Source organism: Pelodiscus sinensis, chromosome 14 (genome assembly GCF_049634645.1).
Source record: "Pelodiscus sinensis isolate JC-2024 chromosome 14, ASM4963464v1, whole genome shotgun sequence".
Taxonomy (NCBI): Eukaryota; Metazoa; Chordata; order Testudines; family Trionychidae; genus Pelodiscus; species Pelodiscus sinensis.
In genome coordinates, this window is record NC_134724.1 from 45,753,489 (window position 1) to 45,770,039 (window position 16,551).

At 41.2% G+C, this 16,551-nt stretch overlaps 1 protein-coding gene across 3 annotated transcripts in view; it reads left to right on the plus strand.

Moving 5' to 3' along the window:
- The window catches only part of THSD4 (thrombospondin type 1 domain containing 4), a 680,148-nt gene that overhangs the window by 383,620 nt on the left and 279,977 nt on the right, over positions 1 to 16,551 (plus strand). Inside the window, exon 1 of one of the 3 annotated variants that reach the window (XM_075897744.1) lies at positions 4,113 to 5,208. The exons of the other annotated variants lie outside the window; for them this stretch is intronic. Within the exon in view, the coding sequence (XP_075753859.1) occupies positions 5,137 to 5,208 (72 nt within the window). The 5' untranslated portion in view covers positions 4,113 to 5,136. Of the gene's footprint in view, positions 1 to 4,112; positions 5,209 to 16,551 lie in introns of those variants that run through there. 3 annotated transcript variants of the gene reach the window in all.

Genomic DNA, 16,551 nt, shown 5'->3' on the forward strand with positions numbered 1-16,551 from the left:
TATTTGTTAAAAAAACTCTACAGATACTATTAAATAAAATAACAAACATGGTTTAAATTTGGTTTTATATATATAATTATTTATTTATTTATTTCAAGGTTAGAATGTAATTACCCAGCATTCCAGGGTGCCTACAGATCTTGCCCAAGTACCTGATTTACCCACAGATATGGCTGTGTGAAATTGCGGACATTTTTCACTATTTCTTTTATATTTCTTTAAAGGAAATATATGTAGTAGATGTTTGAGAATGTGAATTTGTAACATTTTTCACTGCATAATCACTAGAGCTTGAAAAATTGCCTAATTTTAAGTGAACTTTCACTACTGAGTGGATAATTGACAATTTTTTTAAAATGTGGTTTTAGATTTGTTCTCTTACCAAAATGAGATCTCATACTACTCATTTTCATCTTCATCCTTCAAATTTTGTTCCAGTTGTTAAAATCATCTGCTGGGCTATATTCTCTGCAACACAGGAGATAAAAGGTCTATTACTAGGATGACAGGATATGCTGCGAATTGCTCCACTGAGGAACTTTGGTTTTTAGAACTGGCTGTAGCATTTTCCATAAAATACATTTTTGTCGAGAGATGCTGCGTCATGTATGCCGAAATGTTTTACAGAGACAGAATGTGTTATAGATGGTAAGGTTTCAGGGGTTTTAGGGTATTTGGAAATTTCTGACAAGAGGAAGGGAGATAAGTCTAAATGGAAAAACTGACCTTTTTGATCTGAAAATGGATATTTCAACTTGTTTCTCAAAATCATTATTAAAGTTTTATATCCATTGTACAATGAAATAAAAAAAATTAAAAACCTCAAAAGCTGTCCAAAACCAGAACTGTCATCCTCTGGCCAGCTCTACTAATAGTATTTGCCTTATACTGTCCAGAAATCCTTCTATAAACAGATTCTGTCATCAGTTACACATTAGCCAATTAATTCTCTGTTGTTAATAATGGCTCAGGAACTAGGTTAGTGAGCTAACAATATGTAAATAACTTTTGGCCAAATAAGAAATTACATAACTGATGACTTGGCTTGCTATTGTTTAAATTTTTAAATTGCCTTTTGTATCAGATCACTGGAGGATAGTGTGATCCCAATTTAAAAAACAAACACTGCTTCAGAGGAGATCCTAGCAATTACAGGCTGGTAAGCCTAACTTCAGTACTGTGCAAATTGGTTGAAACTATAGAAAAGAACAAAATTATCAGACAGATAAACGTGATTTTTTTGTGTGTGGAAGAGTCATCATAGTTTTTGTAAAAGGGGAATCATGCCTCACCAATCTATTAGAATTCTTTGGACCAACAAATGTGGACAAGAGAGATCTAGTGGATACAATGTACTTAGACTGTCAGGAACTCTTTGACAAGGTCCTTAACCAAAGGCTTAAGCAAAGTACGGATTCATGGGTTAAGAGAAAACGGTACTTTCATGAATTGATATTTGGTTAAAAGGTAGTAAACAAAGGGAAGGAATAAATGGTCGGTTTTCAGAATGAAAAAAGTTAAATAGAGGTGTGTCCCCCAGTGATCTGTACTGGGACCAATCCTGTTCAACATATGCGTAAAGCATTTTTAAAAAGGTATACACGGTGAGATGGCAAAATTGATAAAAGCAAAACAATGCACATGGAAAAACATAATCCCAACTATAATTACAAAATGATGGGGTTTAAATTAGCTGTTATCACTCAAGAAAGAGATCTTGGAATCATTGTGTGCAGTGTCAGTCATAAAAACAAACAGAATGTTAGGCGCCATTAAGAAAGGGATAATAAGACAAATATCATAATGGTTCTATAAAAATTCTTGGTATGCCCACATCTTGAATATTGTGTGTAGATCTGGTCACCTAACTCAAAAAATATATATATTAGAATTGGAAAAGTACAAAGAAGGGCAACAAGAATGACTTAGGGGTATAGAACAGCTTTTGTATGAGGTGAATTTAAATAGACTGGGACTTTTCAGTTTGGAAAAATGTTGACTAAGAGAAACATAATAGAGATCTATAAAATCTTGACTGATGTGGAGAAAATGAATCAGGAAATGTTATTTACTCCTTCACATAACACAGTAACAAGGGGTCACCCAATGAAATAAACAGATAGCAGGTTTGAAACAAACAAAAGAAAATACTTTTTTTTACGAATGCACTGTGGAATTTTTGCTGGGGGATGATGTGAAGGCCAAAATTATAACTGGGATAAAAAAGGAACTAGATAGGCTCATGGAAGATCAATCCATTAATGACTTTTAGCTAGAATGGTCATGGATGCAATCCCATAGTCTGAGGCTACGTCTACACTATGAGTTTTGCCGGAAGAGGCAATGCAAATGAAGTACTGATTAGCATTTTCTCGTGCTTCATTTGCATAATCTCTTTCAATCCATTTTGGTGTAAGGGTTTTTTGCACAAAAACAAGCAGTGTGGACGTTTTTGCGCAAAACGGAAACGTCCACACTGCTTGGTTTTGCGCAAAAACCCCTTGAGCAAAAACGGATTGGAAGAGATTGTGCAAATGAAGTGTGAGAAAATGCTAATCAGCGCTTCATTTGCATTGCCTCTTCTGGCAAAACCTGTAGTGTAGACGTGGCCTGAGTGTCCCTCGCTTCTGACAGCCAGAAGCTGGGAGTGGATGACTGAGATGGATCACTAGATGATTGCTTGTTCTTTTCATTCCCTCTGAAGCACTTGGCAATGGCCACAGTCAAAAGAAGGATACTGGGGTTGAGGATGACCCTGTACAGCCCTTGGCTGTGTCTACACTGGCATCCCTTCCGGAAAAGGGATGCTAATGTAGCACGTTAGAATAGGCAAATCTGCGGGGGATTTAAATATCCCCCGTGGCATTTGCATTACATGGCTGCCGCTTTTTTCCGGCTTGGGGAAAAGCCGGAGAAAAGCGCCAGTCTAGACGTTATTCTCCGGAAAATAAAGCCTTTTCCGGAGGATTTCTTATTCCTACTTGAAAGTCCTTGAAAGTAGAAATAAGAAATCCTCCGGAAAAGGCTTTATTTTCTGGAGAATAACGTCTAGACTGGCGCTTTTCTCCAGCTTTTCCCCAAGCCGGAAAAAAGCGGCAGCCATGTTAATGCAAATGCCGCGGGGGATATTTAAATCCCCCGCGGATTTGCCTATTCCAACGTGCTACATTAGCATCCCTTTTCCGGAAGGGATGCTAGTGTAGACACAGCCCTTATGTTCTTATGAAAATTCTATTGCCTTTAGTTGATCAAAATTCTCTGTGGCAGTTTTGCTCACTAGAGTTCGTCAGAATCAGTTAGAAGAATACCTGTATTCTGATATCTTTTAGAAGTCTGATTGTATTTATGAATTTACAAATCTTCAAGCTTCATTTTACATAAATGTACTTGGTCATTCCTTGGGCAACGTCTGAAAATTAAAGCAAGGAAGCCACATATGCAAACCTTTCTCCAGGAAAGGATTGTTGTGGAGTTAAGTATTAAACAAAATTGTACATAAATTGATGATAAAAATGGAGCAAAGACAGTGGATGAAGTAAACCAAAGCACAAAACAGATGCAGGATTAAATGCAAAGTTACAGTATTGCAAAGCCCAAAAATTCAAGTCATGAGTCAAACACTCAGAAATCACATCATTAGCACAAAAATCATGTGATCTTTAAAAATAATAAATTTGGGGTTGTTTTGTCTTTGCCTTCTATATTTGAGACCTTACAACATGGACATGTTTTAGAGCTTTTATATGTACCATAAAGGGTAGCAACATTTTTAAATGAAAATTCAGATTGTCCTGTAATCACTTGACTTAAGGAGCCAGGGCTTTATGGAAAACACCAAATCTCAGCTTTCAAGATTTTAGTATTCATTAGAAGAAAGAAAATGAGAAAGGGAAGGAGAAGAATTTTAGGGCTGATATAGAGATCTCAAAAAATCTTAAATATTACAGAAATGTTCAGTTGAGTGTGATGCATTTAGTCAAGATGACTTTAGAGTAGTGTTTTTATGTTTCATAAATATTGTGTATTCATTTCTTTATGACAGTGAAAAGGAGCATCCTCCAGAGGACAGGCATGCTGAGCAAAAGGAACCACTTGATTCTCTATGGCTCTTACTGTGCATCTTTGCTAGTTTCTGAGAGAGACATATAATCATCTATTGCCAGATTGGATACTAAAGTTGTGTTCCATATGTGTATATTGTTTTAGTATTTGCTTGAAAATATGTCTTGATCACCAACTAACAACAAACCAAGCAAAAAATGTCTCCATCTTTCCTTATTTTTGAAACGCTGACATTCTGATCACTTGGTCAAAGCAGTTTATCGTTTGATGGGGTTTGTATCACTTCAAATCAAAATGTCTTTGGTCTGCATGTGAACATGAGAGAGAGACAGTGTATTGGTGGTGTTCAAGATTTACTATGAAGGACCCCAGTTAATCTTACTATCAAGTGCATTTCTGCAAGCAAGGAAGCAACTTCCTAGAGCTAATGAGCACCCTCTACTCCTAGAAGTAGTGCTGATTGTGTTTCCCTGCAGGATGGGTCCATTAGTGCTTTAATGCTGTGCTGATGTAAGGCTGCTTATAACCTGAGAGGTAATAGGTAAGTTCTTGATTAGGGCATCAGTTGATTAATTTGCTAGAAACTTCTTTAGTAAAGGCACACTTCTAATTAACTCTTTCAGTCTAAGCACCCACAGACATCTTTGCAAGCTGCTTTAGCCTCTGTTCTTCAGTCATGCCTACCTAAGTTAATAAGGCACTGACAGGCTTCCTTGTGTATTAAAGGTTACCTTTTAGCTTGTTCTATGAATCAGAGCAGATGCATAACTTGGCATTGACCACTTCGGTCCCTCCCCTTCTTTGCTTTGTACAAACTGCTGCAGCCCCCAGCTCACTGCTGCCTCAAGCCCCCTCCCCCAGCAGGGAGAAGTCATTACATGAAGAGATCAGCTTACCAGTTGTCTTCAGTGCAGTGGCTGAGCAAAGCTCCTGGTAGTACAGTGAGTCAGAAGGGGAGAGCCTGGTGCCTAGCAGACCTACAGGGCTGTGATACTCAGACACAAGTGCATCTGCTAGCTGTTAGTACTTGGCAGAGGGATTTCTCCTCTAGGGTAGTTCTAACTTTGGGTAATAATGTTTGTCAGCTACCTGATATTAACATTGCTGCACTTTCAAACAGCAGTGTTAGCAAGACCTGAGGGAGAGGTAAGCCTAGTGTAAAGTCTTGTCAAAAATTATCATCTTGTCAGAATTTAATTTCCTCTTCTATCTATCAACAGGGCTTGTAAATGACTGTATGTTGTGTAAGATTAATGTGAAGCATTCCATATTAGAATTGCATTGTCGGCTGCTGTCTGAAAATGGTTGTTTGCAGAATTCTGTAGTTGATCCAATGAAACTCCCTACTGAAAACCAGCTTGATTTTAAATGTTGCACAGAGAACACATCTTGTTTTGTGTGTGTGGCTTTTTTTCTCTGCTAATACATAGAAATACATAACAGTGTCTGTAACAGTGTGTAGTGCTGACGATATACAATGCTACGTTGAAGTTTTCTGCAGGAAAGATGCATGATTGAAAAAAGTTTGCTACTTGTTTTTCTTGTGTAAAACAGTAAAGTTTCCTTGTATGGAATATATTTATACCTAGCCTCTGCATGTGTGTGTGAATTGTTAGAAGAACTATCCCTATTTTAGAATATGTGTGGTAATTTTAGAGGGATTTTGTGGTATTCCTATTAATATGTGAATTCTGAGTGATTTAATGAAACAGTCATTCCTACACATTTTACATTGCTGCTTCACGGGCTACATGCACTTTTCCAGGTTTTTACTCAGATCAGCCTAGTTCTGCATCAAGCCCTTATTGCATACTGAAGCAGAAATTTAAAATAGTCATTTTCCATTTCGGAAAGAATTCGGCAATCATAATGATATAGTTATATAATCATAATTATATGAAATATCCTTATTAATGAAGTCACTGGCAAAAACATACTCATTCCTCGATACATTTGATACTCTTCTTTTCCCACACCCTAACTAAAATGTGATGCATGTTTGTGTAATTTTAAAGAACGAATGAATATGCTATCCTTTAATAAGCCTTTTTTCTCCTTTATGCCAACAGCATACATAAGAGCTAAATGAAAACTTAATCTTCTGAAGGATGGTGATTCTGCTTTAAATCTGTGACTTTTGTAATTCTTGTCAGAAGGTTATAATAGCCTTATAAAGCCCAGAGCAATTACTTTCCCTGCTAAAAGAAAGTGGAGGTGAACTGAAAACACATCTAAGTCAAAAGCAGCTGGGTTGGTAGTGGTGGGTTTTGTTTTCAGAGTATTTTTAAAAAGGAACGGTAACATGTGATTCCAGAAACTAGGTTTATTTTAATGAAATCTTGTGCTGGGAAATGCAGTATTCGATCTAATTTAAAAAGTGAGGACAAGTTTTCATCACTGGCTCAGGGAATGTAAAAGGGTTGATGTTCAGAGTGACTGGAAGCTAATCATTGCCCTCTAGTTGTCACTGAGGTTTTAACTTTCCCATTGATTGTTACTGAATAAAGAAAATGATAAATGGACTCACCTTAGTCAGGCCCAGTGACTTTGAAATGTGTGGCGGCTCATATGGAAAATATTTCTGTCGCACTGCGTGCACATGTGGTCTTCAGAGATCCATATAAACAGTAAATCTATAGCAGCAGCGCAGTGTTGCCTGCCAATTACCCTTGTTAGTGAATAAAATAAAAGCAACTCTGTGTTCTTACCTGGAAATGAACTGTTGCAGTAGAAGTGCAATGTGGAATGTTTTAGAACTGTAATCCTTATACCATATACTTAATGTTGCTATACTATTAACTTGAGTTTTTCAGCTAATACTGCAGACTACATATGAAAAGGGGTTTGGAACTATATCATTTATCATATGCTTTAAAGCAGTAATGAGAAGTCTGCTTTTTTAATCTGATTATATGCCTATTTATGAAAGCCATATACTGTAATAACTAAAATACACCATGTCTAATAGTGATGGAGTAGTTCCTTTGTCTCTGAGTTGCCAGAGACCAATGGATAATCACGTGCATTTTTCTGCTACAGCTGCAGAATCTTGGCTACATAAATATTATCTCTCTAGGAAATTTATTCAATTAGGATTTTTCCTTTAGTGGAAAGACAGTAAAATAAAAGAGGGAAAATAAGGAAACTGCCATTTTAAAAAGTGGCCCTTATAACAGTGTGCTGATTTAAAGTGTTGCATGTCTTCTATGAATGTTTGTATTGCCTTATAGTTTTGTGTCTGTGTTTCCTGCATTCTAATACATGCTCTTTGGTTATTTTTATTTCATAAAAAATCCAGCTGCTAAAATTTCCTCCTTCCTGACTCTTAAAAAAATTCCTTTTAGTCATTGGGATAGCAAATGACTCAATGCCATGTCACTTCAACTGCGTTGCAACACTTTTCCTGACTTCTAGGTGGTTTTTTTTTGTTTGTTTTTTGGAGGGAGGGTGGATGGGTGGAGGGGGGGGGGGGTTGCCTTCATGTGAATGTAACCTTGCAACATGCTAAATGCTCACACTAGTCTAGTCCCAAAACCCTTTCTGGAACTGCTTGTGAGGAAATTGCAACTCTCTTTGGGATGCTCAGAATCCCAGTGACTTAGTGTCTCTGGAGGCCAGGGTATGGACTCCTCCTTTCTTGGCTGTCCAGGAGTAGTTGTCCCCACCAACAGACTATACAACTAGCTGTGACCAAGAAAGAAGCAAAGTTTATTTGGCATTGGAGAGAAGATAATAAGAAAACCACAAAGAAGAGAAGCAGATTTAAATCTAAATTTAACACTTCAGAAAGTGCAGTGCCCAGTTCTTACTTTTAAAATAATAGTTCAGGGAGATTTTTTTTTCAGAATGCTCTTTTTCCAAGCCCTGTGTCATAGCTCCCACTGTGACCATTCACTGAGTTCCACTATGTCATTGGAGCTCTTGTCCAGAGCCAGAGTATCAGGGTGCAGCAAGGTAGGTTGTCCTGGGAATTCTCCATGTGCATCTGGAAGTCTCTCGTCCAATAGTTCTGGGGGACTTTGAGAGCTCAGGTAGCATGCTGTATGTTACCTCATTCCTTGGTTCAGATGTTAGCACACAATTGCATCATATTTGATGAAAATCATCATTCTATTTCAGAATACACAGAATTTTAAATATCCCCTTTGCAGTTTGCAAGGTGAACATTTCAAGGGAGTCTTTCCAACTTGTGTAAGGGTTAAATCTTTTCAGCTGAATACTCAAATAATGCTCCCTCTCCCATTGTGGCAATGGCTTTTAACATAGGAGGGCCGAATTGTGGCACTTCTGTTATACTGAGATATACCTTTCTCCTTGAATAGTCCTATTGATTTCTGTAGGTGTCAGTGGAGCTATGTTGACTTGCACCAGCTGAGGATCAGACCCCAAGGGAGTTAAATACAAGTAGAGAAATATAAGAGCAGGTTTCATAAAGCATATTTAATATTTCAGAGGATGACAGACATAGGTTGTTCTTGGCATTTTAACCATGACCTATACCTAGTCTTATTTTTCAGATTTATTAGAAGTTTGAGAAAATGTCTCCCCCATTAAAAATCTCTGTGGTCTTCAACCTGGTTGTCTTTAATATGTTGTAATGTAATCCCTACACCCTTGTGCCACAATATTAAAGATCCCTGCACTTGTGTAGAGCACCTGTGCAGTTCGTGGAGCTTGACTGGGCATAGGGGTCTGCCAGAATGGATTCTATAACAGGATGGAGCCCTAAGAGAATGTCTACACAGCAGCTAGACACCTGCAGCTGGCCTGTGCCAGCTGACTTAGGCTCTGGGGCTATTTCTTGGCAGTGTAAATTTCCGGGCTCAGGCAGGAGCCCAGGCTATAAGATACTGTGGGTTGGGAGGATCCCAGACCTCAAGCTCCAGCTTGAGCGCAGGTGTCCACAGCAATAAAACAGTCTGAGAGCCTGTGTCAGCTGGCATGGGCCAACTTCAGGTTTGCCTTTGCTGGGTAGACATGTTCCATGTTGCTTGTTCCCACTGACTTCACAAAATAAAACCTATGGGAAATGCATAAATCTTTATGAAGAAATTCACTCAGCCTGGCTCCTTAGAGAAGTCCTATCCAAACCCATATGATACAAAACCGAGGGCAATTAGTAAAATGTCTTTGTTGTTAGTACTGTTTGCAATTAGCATTTTTAAAATTGCCTGGCACACAAATAGATGTACAGTATAGACATGACAAACAAATTAGCCTCAAAGCTAAAATAAACATTGCCTTCATCTGTTGTTTTCATTGATATAAGAACTACTCATCAAAGTATATTTCTAGCTAATCTTTTGGTGCATTTAAATGGATGGGAACTAGGTTGTAAACTTCTTTTCTGAATCCTTTTCAGCAATGGGATGATATTGTGTCCAGGTAACATTATTTTTTCTGCAGTTACTGTAATAATTTGATTTGTTAAAGAAGCAGAACTTCTATTCAGACAGATGGGATGTCATTTGCTTTGTACTTCCTACAGTAATCAGCATGCAGCACAGAAAATCTAACCACATTCTTAAGGCTAGTTTCATTAGCTGTCTGTCAGAAATACAACGCGTTTTATTAGTTTATTGATTGTCAAATCATTTCCCGAGTTTATGTATGGGGGAGGGAGCAAGACAGCAAAGTGAACATTCAAAAATGGGAAACAGAATCTATGGATCTTTGTATCCCTGCCCTCTGAAACTGTAGAAGATGCAATGTGTGAACAATGTGTTTCAGATACTTTAATTGGCTAAGTTGGAGTTAGGCTTGTTGCTAGGAGACAGTGTTTCACAAGGCATCATGGATTGCAAAAGCAGGAGGAGATATGCAGGAATGCAGTTGATCCCACCTGAATCAGTTCCTTGCCCACATCCTGGGATTCAAACCCTAGTCATGACTTAATATTTCCCTGGAAAGGTTGCAAGTTGCAACTGTTGGAGATACAGGTCCTTGCTTTGTGGGTGGCCAACATATGTAGCAGAAAGGTTGGCTTGCTCTGGCAAACCATCATGGGTGGCCCTTCAAAGTGTCAGTTCACTTACTTATCTGAACCATGCAAACTTTGAAATAAAAAACTTGTGAGAACAACTTTTCCTTAGTACTCAGTACTTCAGCATGTCTGATCCCTTTTCTAGCCAGGAGCAGGAAGTGCAAGCATGCATAAAAATAAATAGAATATACTAATCTTTTCAATTAGACTAATTTATTCACACCTAAAAAACCTCTTTGGTTCAAATTTAGGCCAAAGTTTCAAGTCAGATCCTGATCTAATTACACTGTTTCCCATCCTGTGATAGAGCTGAGTTTCTTGGGGCCAACTTTTAGCTGGGGTTTTGTTTCTAAAAATACATATACATTTTTAATTCTTTCCTGAATTGGGTCGTGGGAGCCAAATCACTTAACAGCCTTCTTTTAAAAGTATCTTCAGGTTTTTTGTTGCTCGTGTAGCAGTAGTCTTTGGCTGACAGGCCTATTTCTGAGGTCAGCCAGATAGCACGGCTGATGCCAGCATTGTGACTCTTGTTCCATACAGGAGGGTATAAATTGGGGGTGGGCAATAATATTTGATTTTGGAAAGTGGTCGAGGGCTGCCCTCTTCCATGGCATTAATGGAAGAGTTGTGGGGACTGGGATGGAGGTTAGGTGCAGAAGGGAGCATGGGGTATAAGGGATTGGGGTGCAAGAGGGAGAATGGGGTCTGAGAAGGGCGAAGGAGGTAGTTGTGACCTAGGGCAGAGTACTAGGGTGCAGGGTTTGGGGATGTGACCTAGGGTAGGAGGTGATTGTGATCTTGGGCAGGAGAATGGGGTGCCAGATCTGGGAGGGGGGTATGGGTGCATGTAGAATAGTGGGGCAGAGAGTTGGGGAAGGGAGGAGCTGAGGTACCAGAGGCAGATGCTCACCAGGAGACTTGCCTGCCTGCCGAGCTAAAGGCTTGCAGGGCTTAAAATGTTTCTGCCTGCTTGGCCATGTGCTTGAGTGAGTGGGCAGAAGGGTTGTGCTTTGTGGGTGCCTGCTGTTCAAACAGGCAGCTCCCATTGGCCAGTGTCGGTCCAGAAACGGGCCAATGGGATTGTACTGGGGATGCGAGCGGTGTCTGAATTGTCTCCCCTTCCCTCCGGATTCAAAGAGAAAGCACTCTGCAGCCCCGTTTCTGATTAGTGTGCGGGGCAAGCAGAGGAGCCTGTTGGGGGCTCCCCACTGCCTCCGCAGGCCGGATCCGGTGGCTTGGCAGGCTGGAGCCAGCCCATGGGCTGTATTTCCATCATGTGCTCCCTCACTGTTATGAGAAATGGACTGCTTGGGCAAGTGAAGAACCCTGTAAACAATATCAAGCCATGATCCTTTTAAAAGACCAACTTTTCCCCAGTTGATTAACATTTGTTCTGTCATGGAAGAATTCACTCCTCTCCTGCACTGATGTAGAATGTATGAGCAATTTTTTTAGCACACTCAATGGAATCTGCAGGTGTCATTATAAAAGGCCCCACAAATTGTGTCAGGTGCCTTGAGAAGAGACAGCATGGAGTAGTTAGTTAACATGGCTGTATATGTGCAAAGCATGTCATAGAGCAGATAATGCCTCCCCCTGTAACTGGTTTACTGTCTTCAACTTTCTACATACGGTACTTGTGTAGCTCCATTACTGTAGCATTTGAGTGCTTCACAAATGTAATGTATTTATACCCCGTTCTGCTCTATTTATGGGGTGCGTGACTATGGACATTACTCCTGTTAAGGCAGGAATGTGCTCTTACTCAGATACTGCAAACAGGCTCTCTGTGCCTCAGTTTTCCAAGTGACATGCCCAAAGTTACACAGAAGTTTGAGGCAGAGCAAGGAATTGAACCCAAGTCTTCGGCTGGCACTCTAACCACTATACCAGTCTAACTCTCCATAGTCTTTTGCCTTAACCATCATTCATTAGGCTTTGGGCACTTTGCTATCAAAACGAAGAGTGCTTAGGCAAGATGAACAAAAATGATTAAGAAGCCGGGGAGATTGAAAGATTTAAACTGAAATTGTTCATCTAAATGATGATTAGCCTGAGGGCAGAATGGATAATAAAAATATATTGTCCCCAAACAAACATCAATAGAACAACTCTGAACATGGAATATTGCCAGGGGAAGGTGTGGGGGGCTGATGGCTCAAGAGATTTACAACTAGACTGAACAGATTCAATGAAAATATACTATCAGGGGAAACATGTTGTGGGCCAGGGGAGGGAATAGATAACCTAATCCTGTGTGGGCAGGGGAGTGTGGCTGCTCATCTAACTTAACAATATATTGACAGAGTGGTGAACTATTTAATTTAATGCTGTGTAGGCTTTTTCCATTGTCCTAACATTCATTTCAGTAGCCCACCAAGGAACATCTGTAAAATGGGTCTAAAATAAAGCAGCACTGATTCTTTTCAGTCATGAGCCTTCCTACCATGCACAGGAGATTTCCCATAAGATACCATGGATAGTCATCTTTACATTGTGATGCATGGGAATCTTGCAGAACCTTTGTGGATGGGCAATTGAAGAGGCTGGATTGAACCTGTGAAGTTTATAGCATACCCAACAGAAATGCACAGCACAAAATGCAGCCAATCTGTGAATATCGACTCTTGTTGTTGTGCATAAACACTATGGCAGTGCTCTCCAACCTTTTTAACCACACAATCACGTTTTCAATTTAAGCGCAATGTAAGATCTACCTCAAACCCAAATACCCTTGCCCCACTTCCTTCCTCCACTTCTCTGAGGCCTCACCCTGCTCCACCCCTTCTCCGACGCCTCATCCTGCTCACTGCCTCTCCCTTCCCCCCGAATCTCATTCACTTTCACCAGGCTGGGGTAGGGGGTTGGGTTGCAGGCTCTGGTGTTGGGCCAAGGGGTTCGGAGTATGGGAGGGGACTAGGGGATAGGGCATTTACCTGGAGAGTACAGGTGTTGGTTATGAGTCCTGCCTACGGTAGGAGTGGTAGGACAGCCAACACTGGCTGCCCCAGGGATGGAGCTGGCTCCAGCATTAGGAAGGCAGGATAAGGGACCTGCTGGAGGTGGGCTGGGTTCTGGAGTGGCTTGGGGGGGTCTGGCATTTGCCTGGGTAGCAGAGGGTGGTGGGTTCAAGTCTTGCCCCCACACCTCCGTCCACTGGGAGCAACCAGACAGCCAACACAGGATAAGGGATCCTCTGAAGATAGGGAGGTGGTGTGGGTTCTTGAGTAGGCCAAGGGATAGGGCATTTTCCTGGGGAGCACGGGAAAGGCAGGATAAGGGATTCGCTGAAGTAAGGGAGGGTGGAGTGGACTGGGTGATAGGGCATTGGCCTGGGGAGCACAGGGGATTGAGTCCTTCCACACACACCCCCCGTCCACTCCAGGGGCAGTTGGACAGCCAATGCAGTCTGCCCCAGGGATGGAGCTGGCATTTGGAAAGCAGGAGAAGGGATCCTCTGAAGTTAGGGAGGTGGGGTGGATTCTGGAGTGGAATAGGGCATCAGCATCTGGAGCACAGGGTGGTGGTCTCAAGTACCCCCTGGCCCTGCCTCAGGCAAACAACCTAGCAGCCCACACCAGTTACCCCAGGGATGGAGGTGGCTTCTGCAGTAGGAAGGCAGGATAAGGGATGTTAATGAAGGTAGGGAAGTAGGGTGCGTTCTGGAGTGGCTTAGGGGTTAGGGCTTTTGCCTGGGGAGCACAAGGTGATAGATTCAAGTTCTGCTACTTACTCAGGCTGCCCCAGGGATAGACATGGCTCCTGCATTCGGAAAGCACGGTAAGGGAAGGTGGGGTGGGGACTAGAGTGGACTGGGAGATAGGGCTGTCACCTGGGGAGCATTGGGTGGTGTGTTTGAGTCCTATTCCACCCCCCCACCAGACAGCTTAGTCCCTGCTCACACAGGGAGTGTCTAGACAGAGGATAAGGGACTCTCTGAAGATAGGGAGGTGCGGTGTGGGTTCTTGAGTGGACTAGGGGATATGGCATTTGCCTCAGGAGTGCAGGATTGGGGGCTTGAGTCCTGCCCACCCTGGGAGAAGCAGGACAGCCAACACAGGCTTCCCCAGGGATGGAGCTGGCTTCTGCATTAGGAAGGCAGGATAAGGGACCTGCTGAAGGTGGGGCTGGGTGGTGTGTTCTGGAGTAGACATGGGGATAGGGCATTTGTCTGGGGTGGGCAGAGTTAGGGGTTCAAGTCTCACCCTAGGATTGGCCCAACAGCTGCCCTAGGGATGGAGCAGTCCTGTTAAGGCTCACTCTTGCACCATTCCTGAAAGCATCTGGCATGTACAGCAGTGGCTCCATGTGCTGCTCCTCATCTACAGGCACTAACACCACAGCTTCCACTGGCCAGGGTTCTCCGTTATTGATCAGTAGGAGCTGCAGGACTGGGGTGTACAGGGACATGCCAGGCACCTTCAGGAGCACAATTACCACAGGGATAATGACTCCAGATATGTCAGGTTTGGCATTTTAGAACTCACAACTCAAAGAGTTACATTTAAGTGTAAGAGAGAAATGAAAGTTATGAGATGCACAGACAAGTCAAAAACCAAAACTAACCCACTTTGCAAGCAGTAAAAGTAGTAACAACCCCCAATGTACGTGTTGGGTCAGGAGGAGAGACAGAGACAGACAGACATATGCATAGTGTGTGTGAGTGACAGAGATGTGCATTGCCAAACTCCCTTCATCCCCTTCTGTCTGTGTGGAGACAGGGTACAGGAGTGGGGGTGAGGAGGGACACCCAGACATCAGCTTCCCTCTCTTCTCCCTCCCACATCCTGCACAGCAAGGAGGAGGCTCCCAAGCGGCAGCTGCAAGGCAGAGGGCAGGAGCAACATGATAGTAGGTGGAGGGGCAACTGAAGTGCCAGCACCAGTCAGGATCAGCTATCAGAGGCTCCAAGGTCTACGGGTGGATCCTGATCTACTGGTTGGTGACCACTGTACTACGGTGTTGTGTTACACTACACTCACCCTCGCTAGAGGGGCTATTGCTGTCTCTCAACTTTAACTTCAGTACTAATACAGTTATCCTTTGCTATGGAAATGGATGTTAGGATTATTTACAATCAGCTCAGTTGTCATTTATATTGTTGTAGAAATGATACTGAAATGATTTGTTCATATTTCATAATTTTTTTTCTTTTCCCCCACAATCCTCAATAATTCTTCATTCCTTCCCATGCATCCTTCCCAGGTCCTGGATCCTCTCCTGCTTTGTGGGGGTACTGCAGATCTGAGTGAGGTGCGCTGGCATTGAGTTGTGAATATACAGTAACATGGTAATAGCTTTTGGCCCTTAAGATCTAATTCAAAGTTCATTGATTTTAATAGGCTCTGAGTCAGGCTTATATCATATTTCTTGGTTATGCTGCAGCGTCTGAGAAACATAGAGATTAGTTTATACCAGTGCTTATAACTTCTAAGGATATCCCCATACTTACAGTCCACTATACGTTAAATAAATCATGTGATCACTGGCAGATAAATGGTTAAACTTGATTGGTTAGCTCATTGATTCTTAAATTTCATAGACCATTTTTACAGAAAACTTTTCTCTGAAAAACTTGTTGGACTACTTACTAGATAAAGGCACATATTTAAAATGACTTAAACAGGAATTTTACACATGGAAAACCATGTTGTTCAGAAACTAATAGTACAGTAAATGCTTTTTAAAAATTGTACTGTGGTTTACTTGCTTTATTTAGATGTTCTTTGCTCTTTTGCTTTAAAATAATAAACCTCTTAAAATACATTAATCAGCATTTAGACTAGACTTAGCAATGTAATATTAATGGCTTTATTTATTCTGGCATAACAAGTTCATCTTGAGTAGCAGAAAGTTTCTAAGAATGTTACGATTTGATCCAAACATGCTGAATATAAAAATGGAACAATGAATGTACAAGGCTGGGTAGTTTACATTATGATGTATTGAAAGATACTCACTTAAAAAAATCCATGCCACAAAAGCAAAATAATTCGCCATAATTACTTTTAAATCATATAGTTGTTATACAAATAGTACTTTCTTCTAAAGATCATTTCTCTGGTTTTCCTCTCTCTTTATGGAAATGTTATAAAGGATCTGATTTTTGAATGCTCTGATGTATTAGGAGGCATAGGAATGTTTAAAGTTCTTGTAAACTCCTGGCTGTTGACTATGTTAGGTAATATCTCCTTTATCAGCTCCCTCATTTAGTATTTGGGTTTATTTCTCATGCACAGCAGTATTTCTCTCTCTCTCTCTCTCTCTGTCTCTCTCTCTCTCTCTCTGCATCTATGGTATACATTTTCTGAAGAAGATATAAGGAAGTTGGTGCATTAATGGAATTATCCAGCCTCTTCCCCTGGGAACCCTTTCAAAAATAAGAGCTCGCACATGCGTGCACCTTCCCCCACCATCCACACACACACATGCTGCTATTACTTAACACACACCGTGCTATGTCATGTCATGACTGTAATTTTACGACAAGCTTTCCTGAAGGT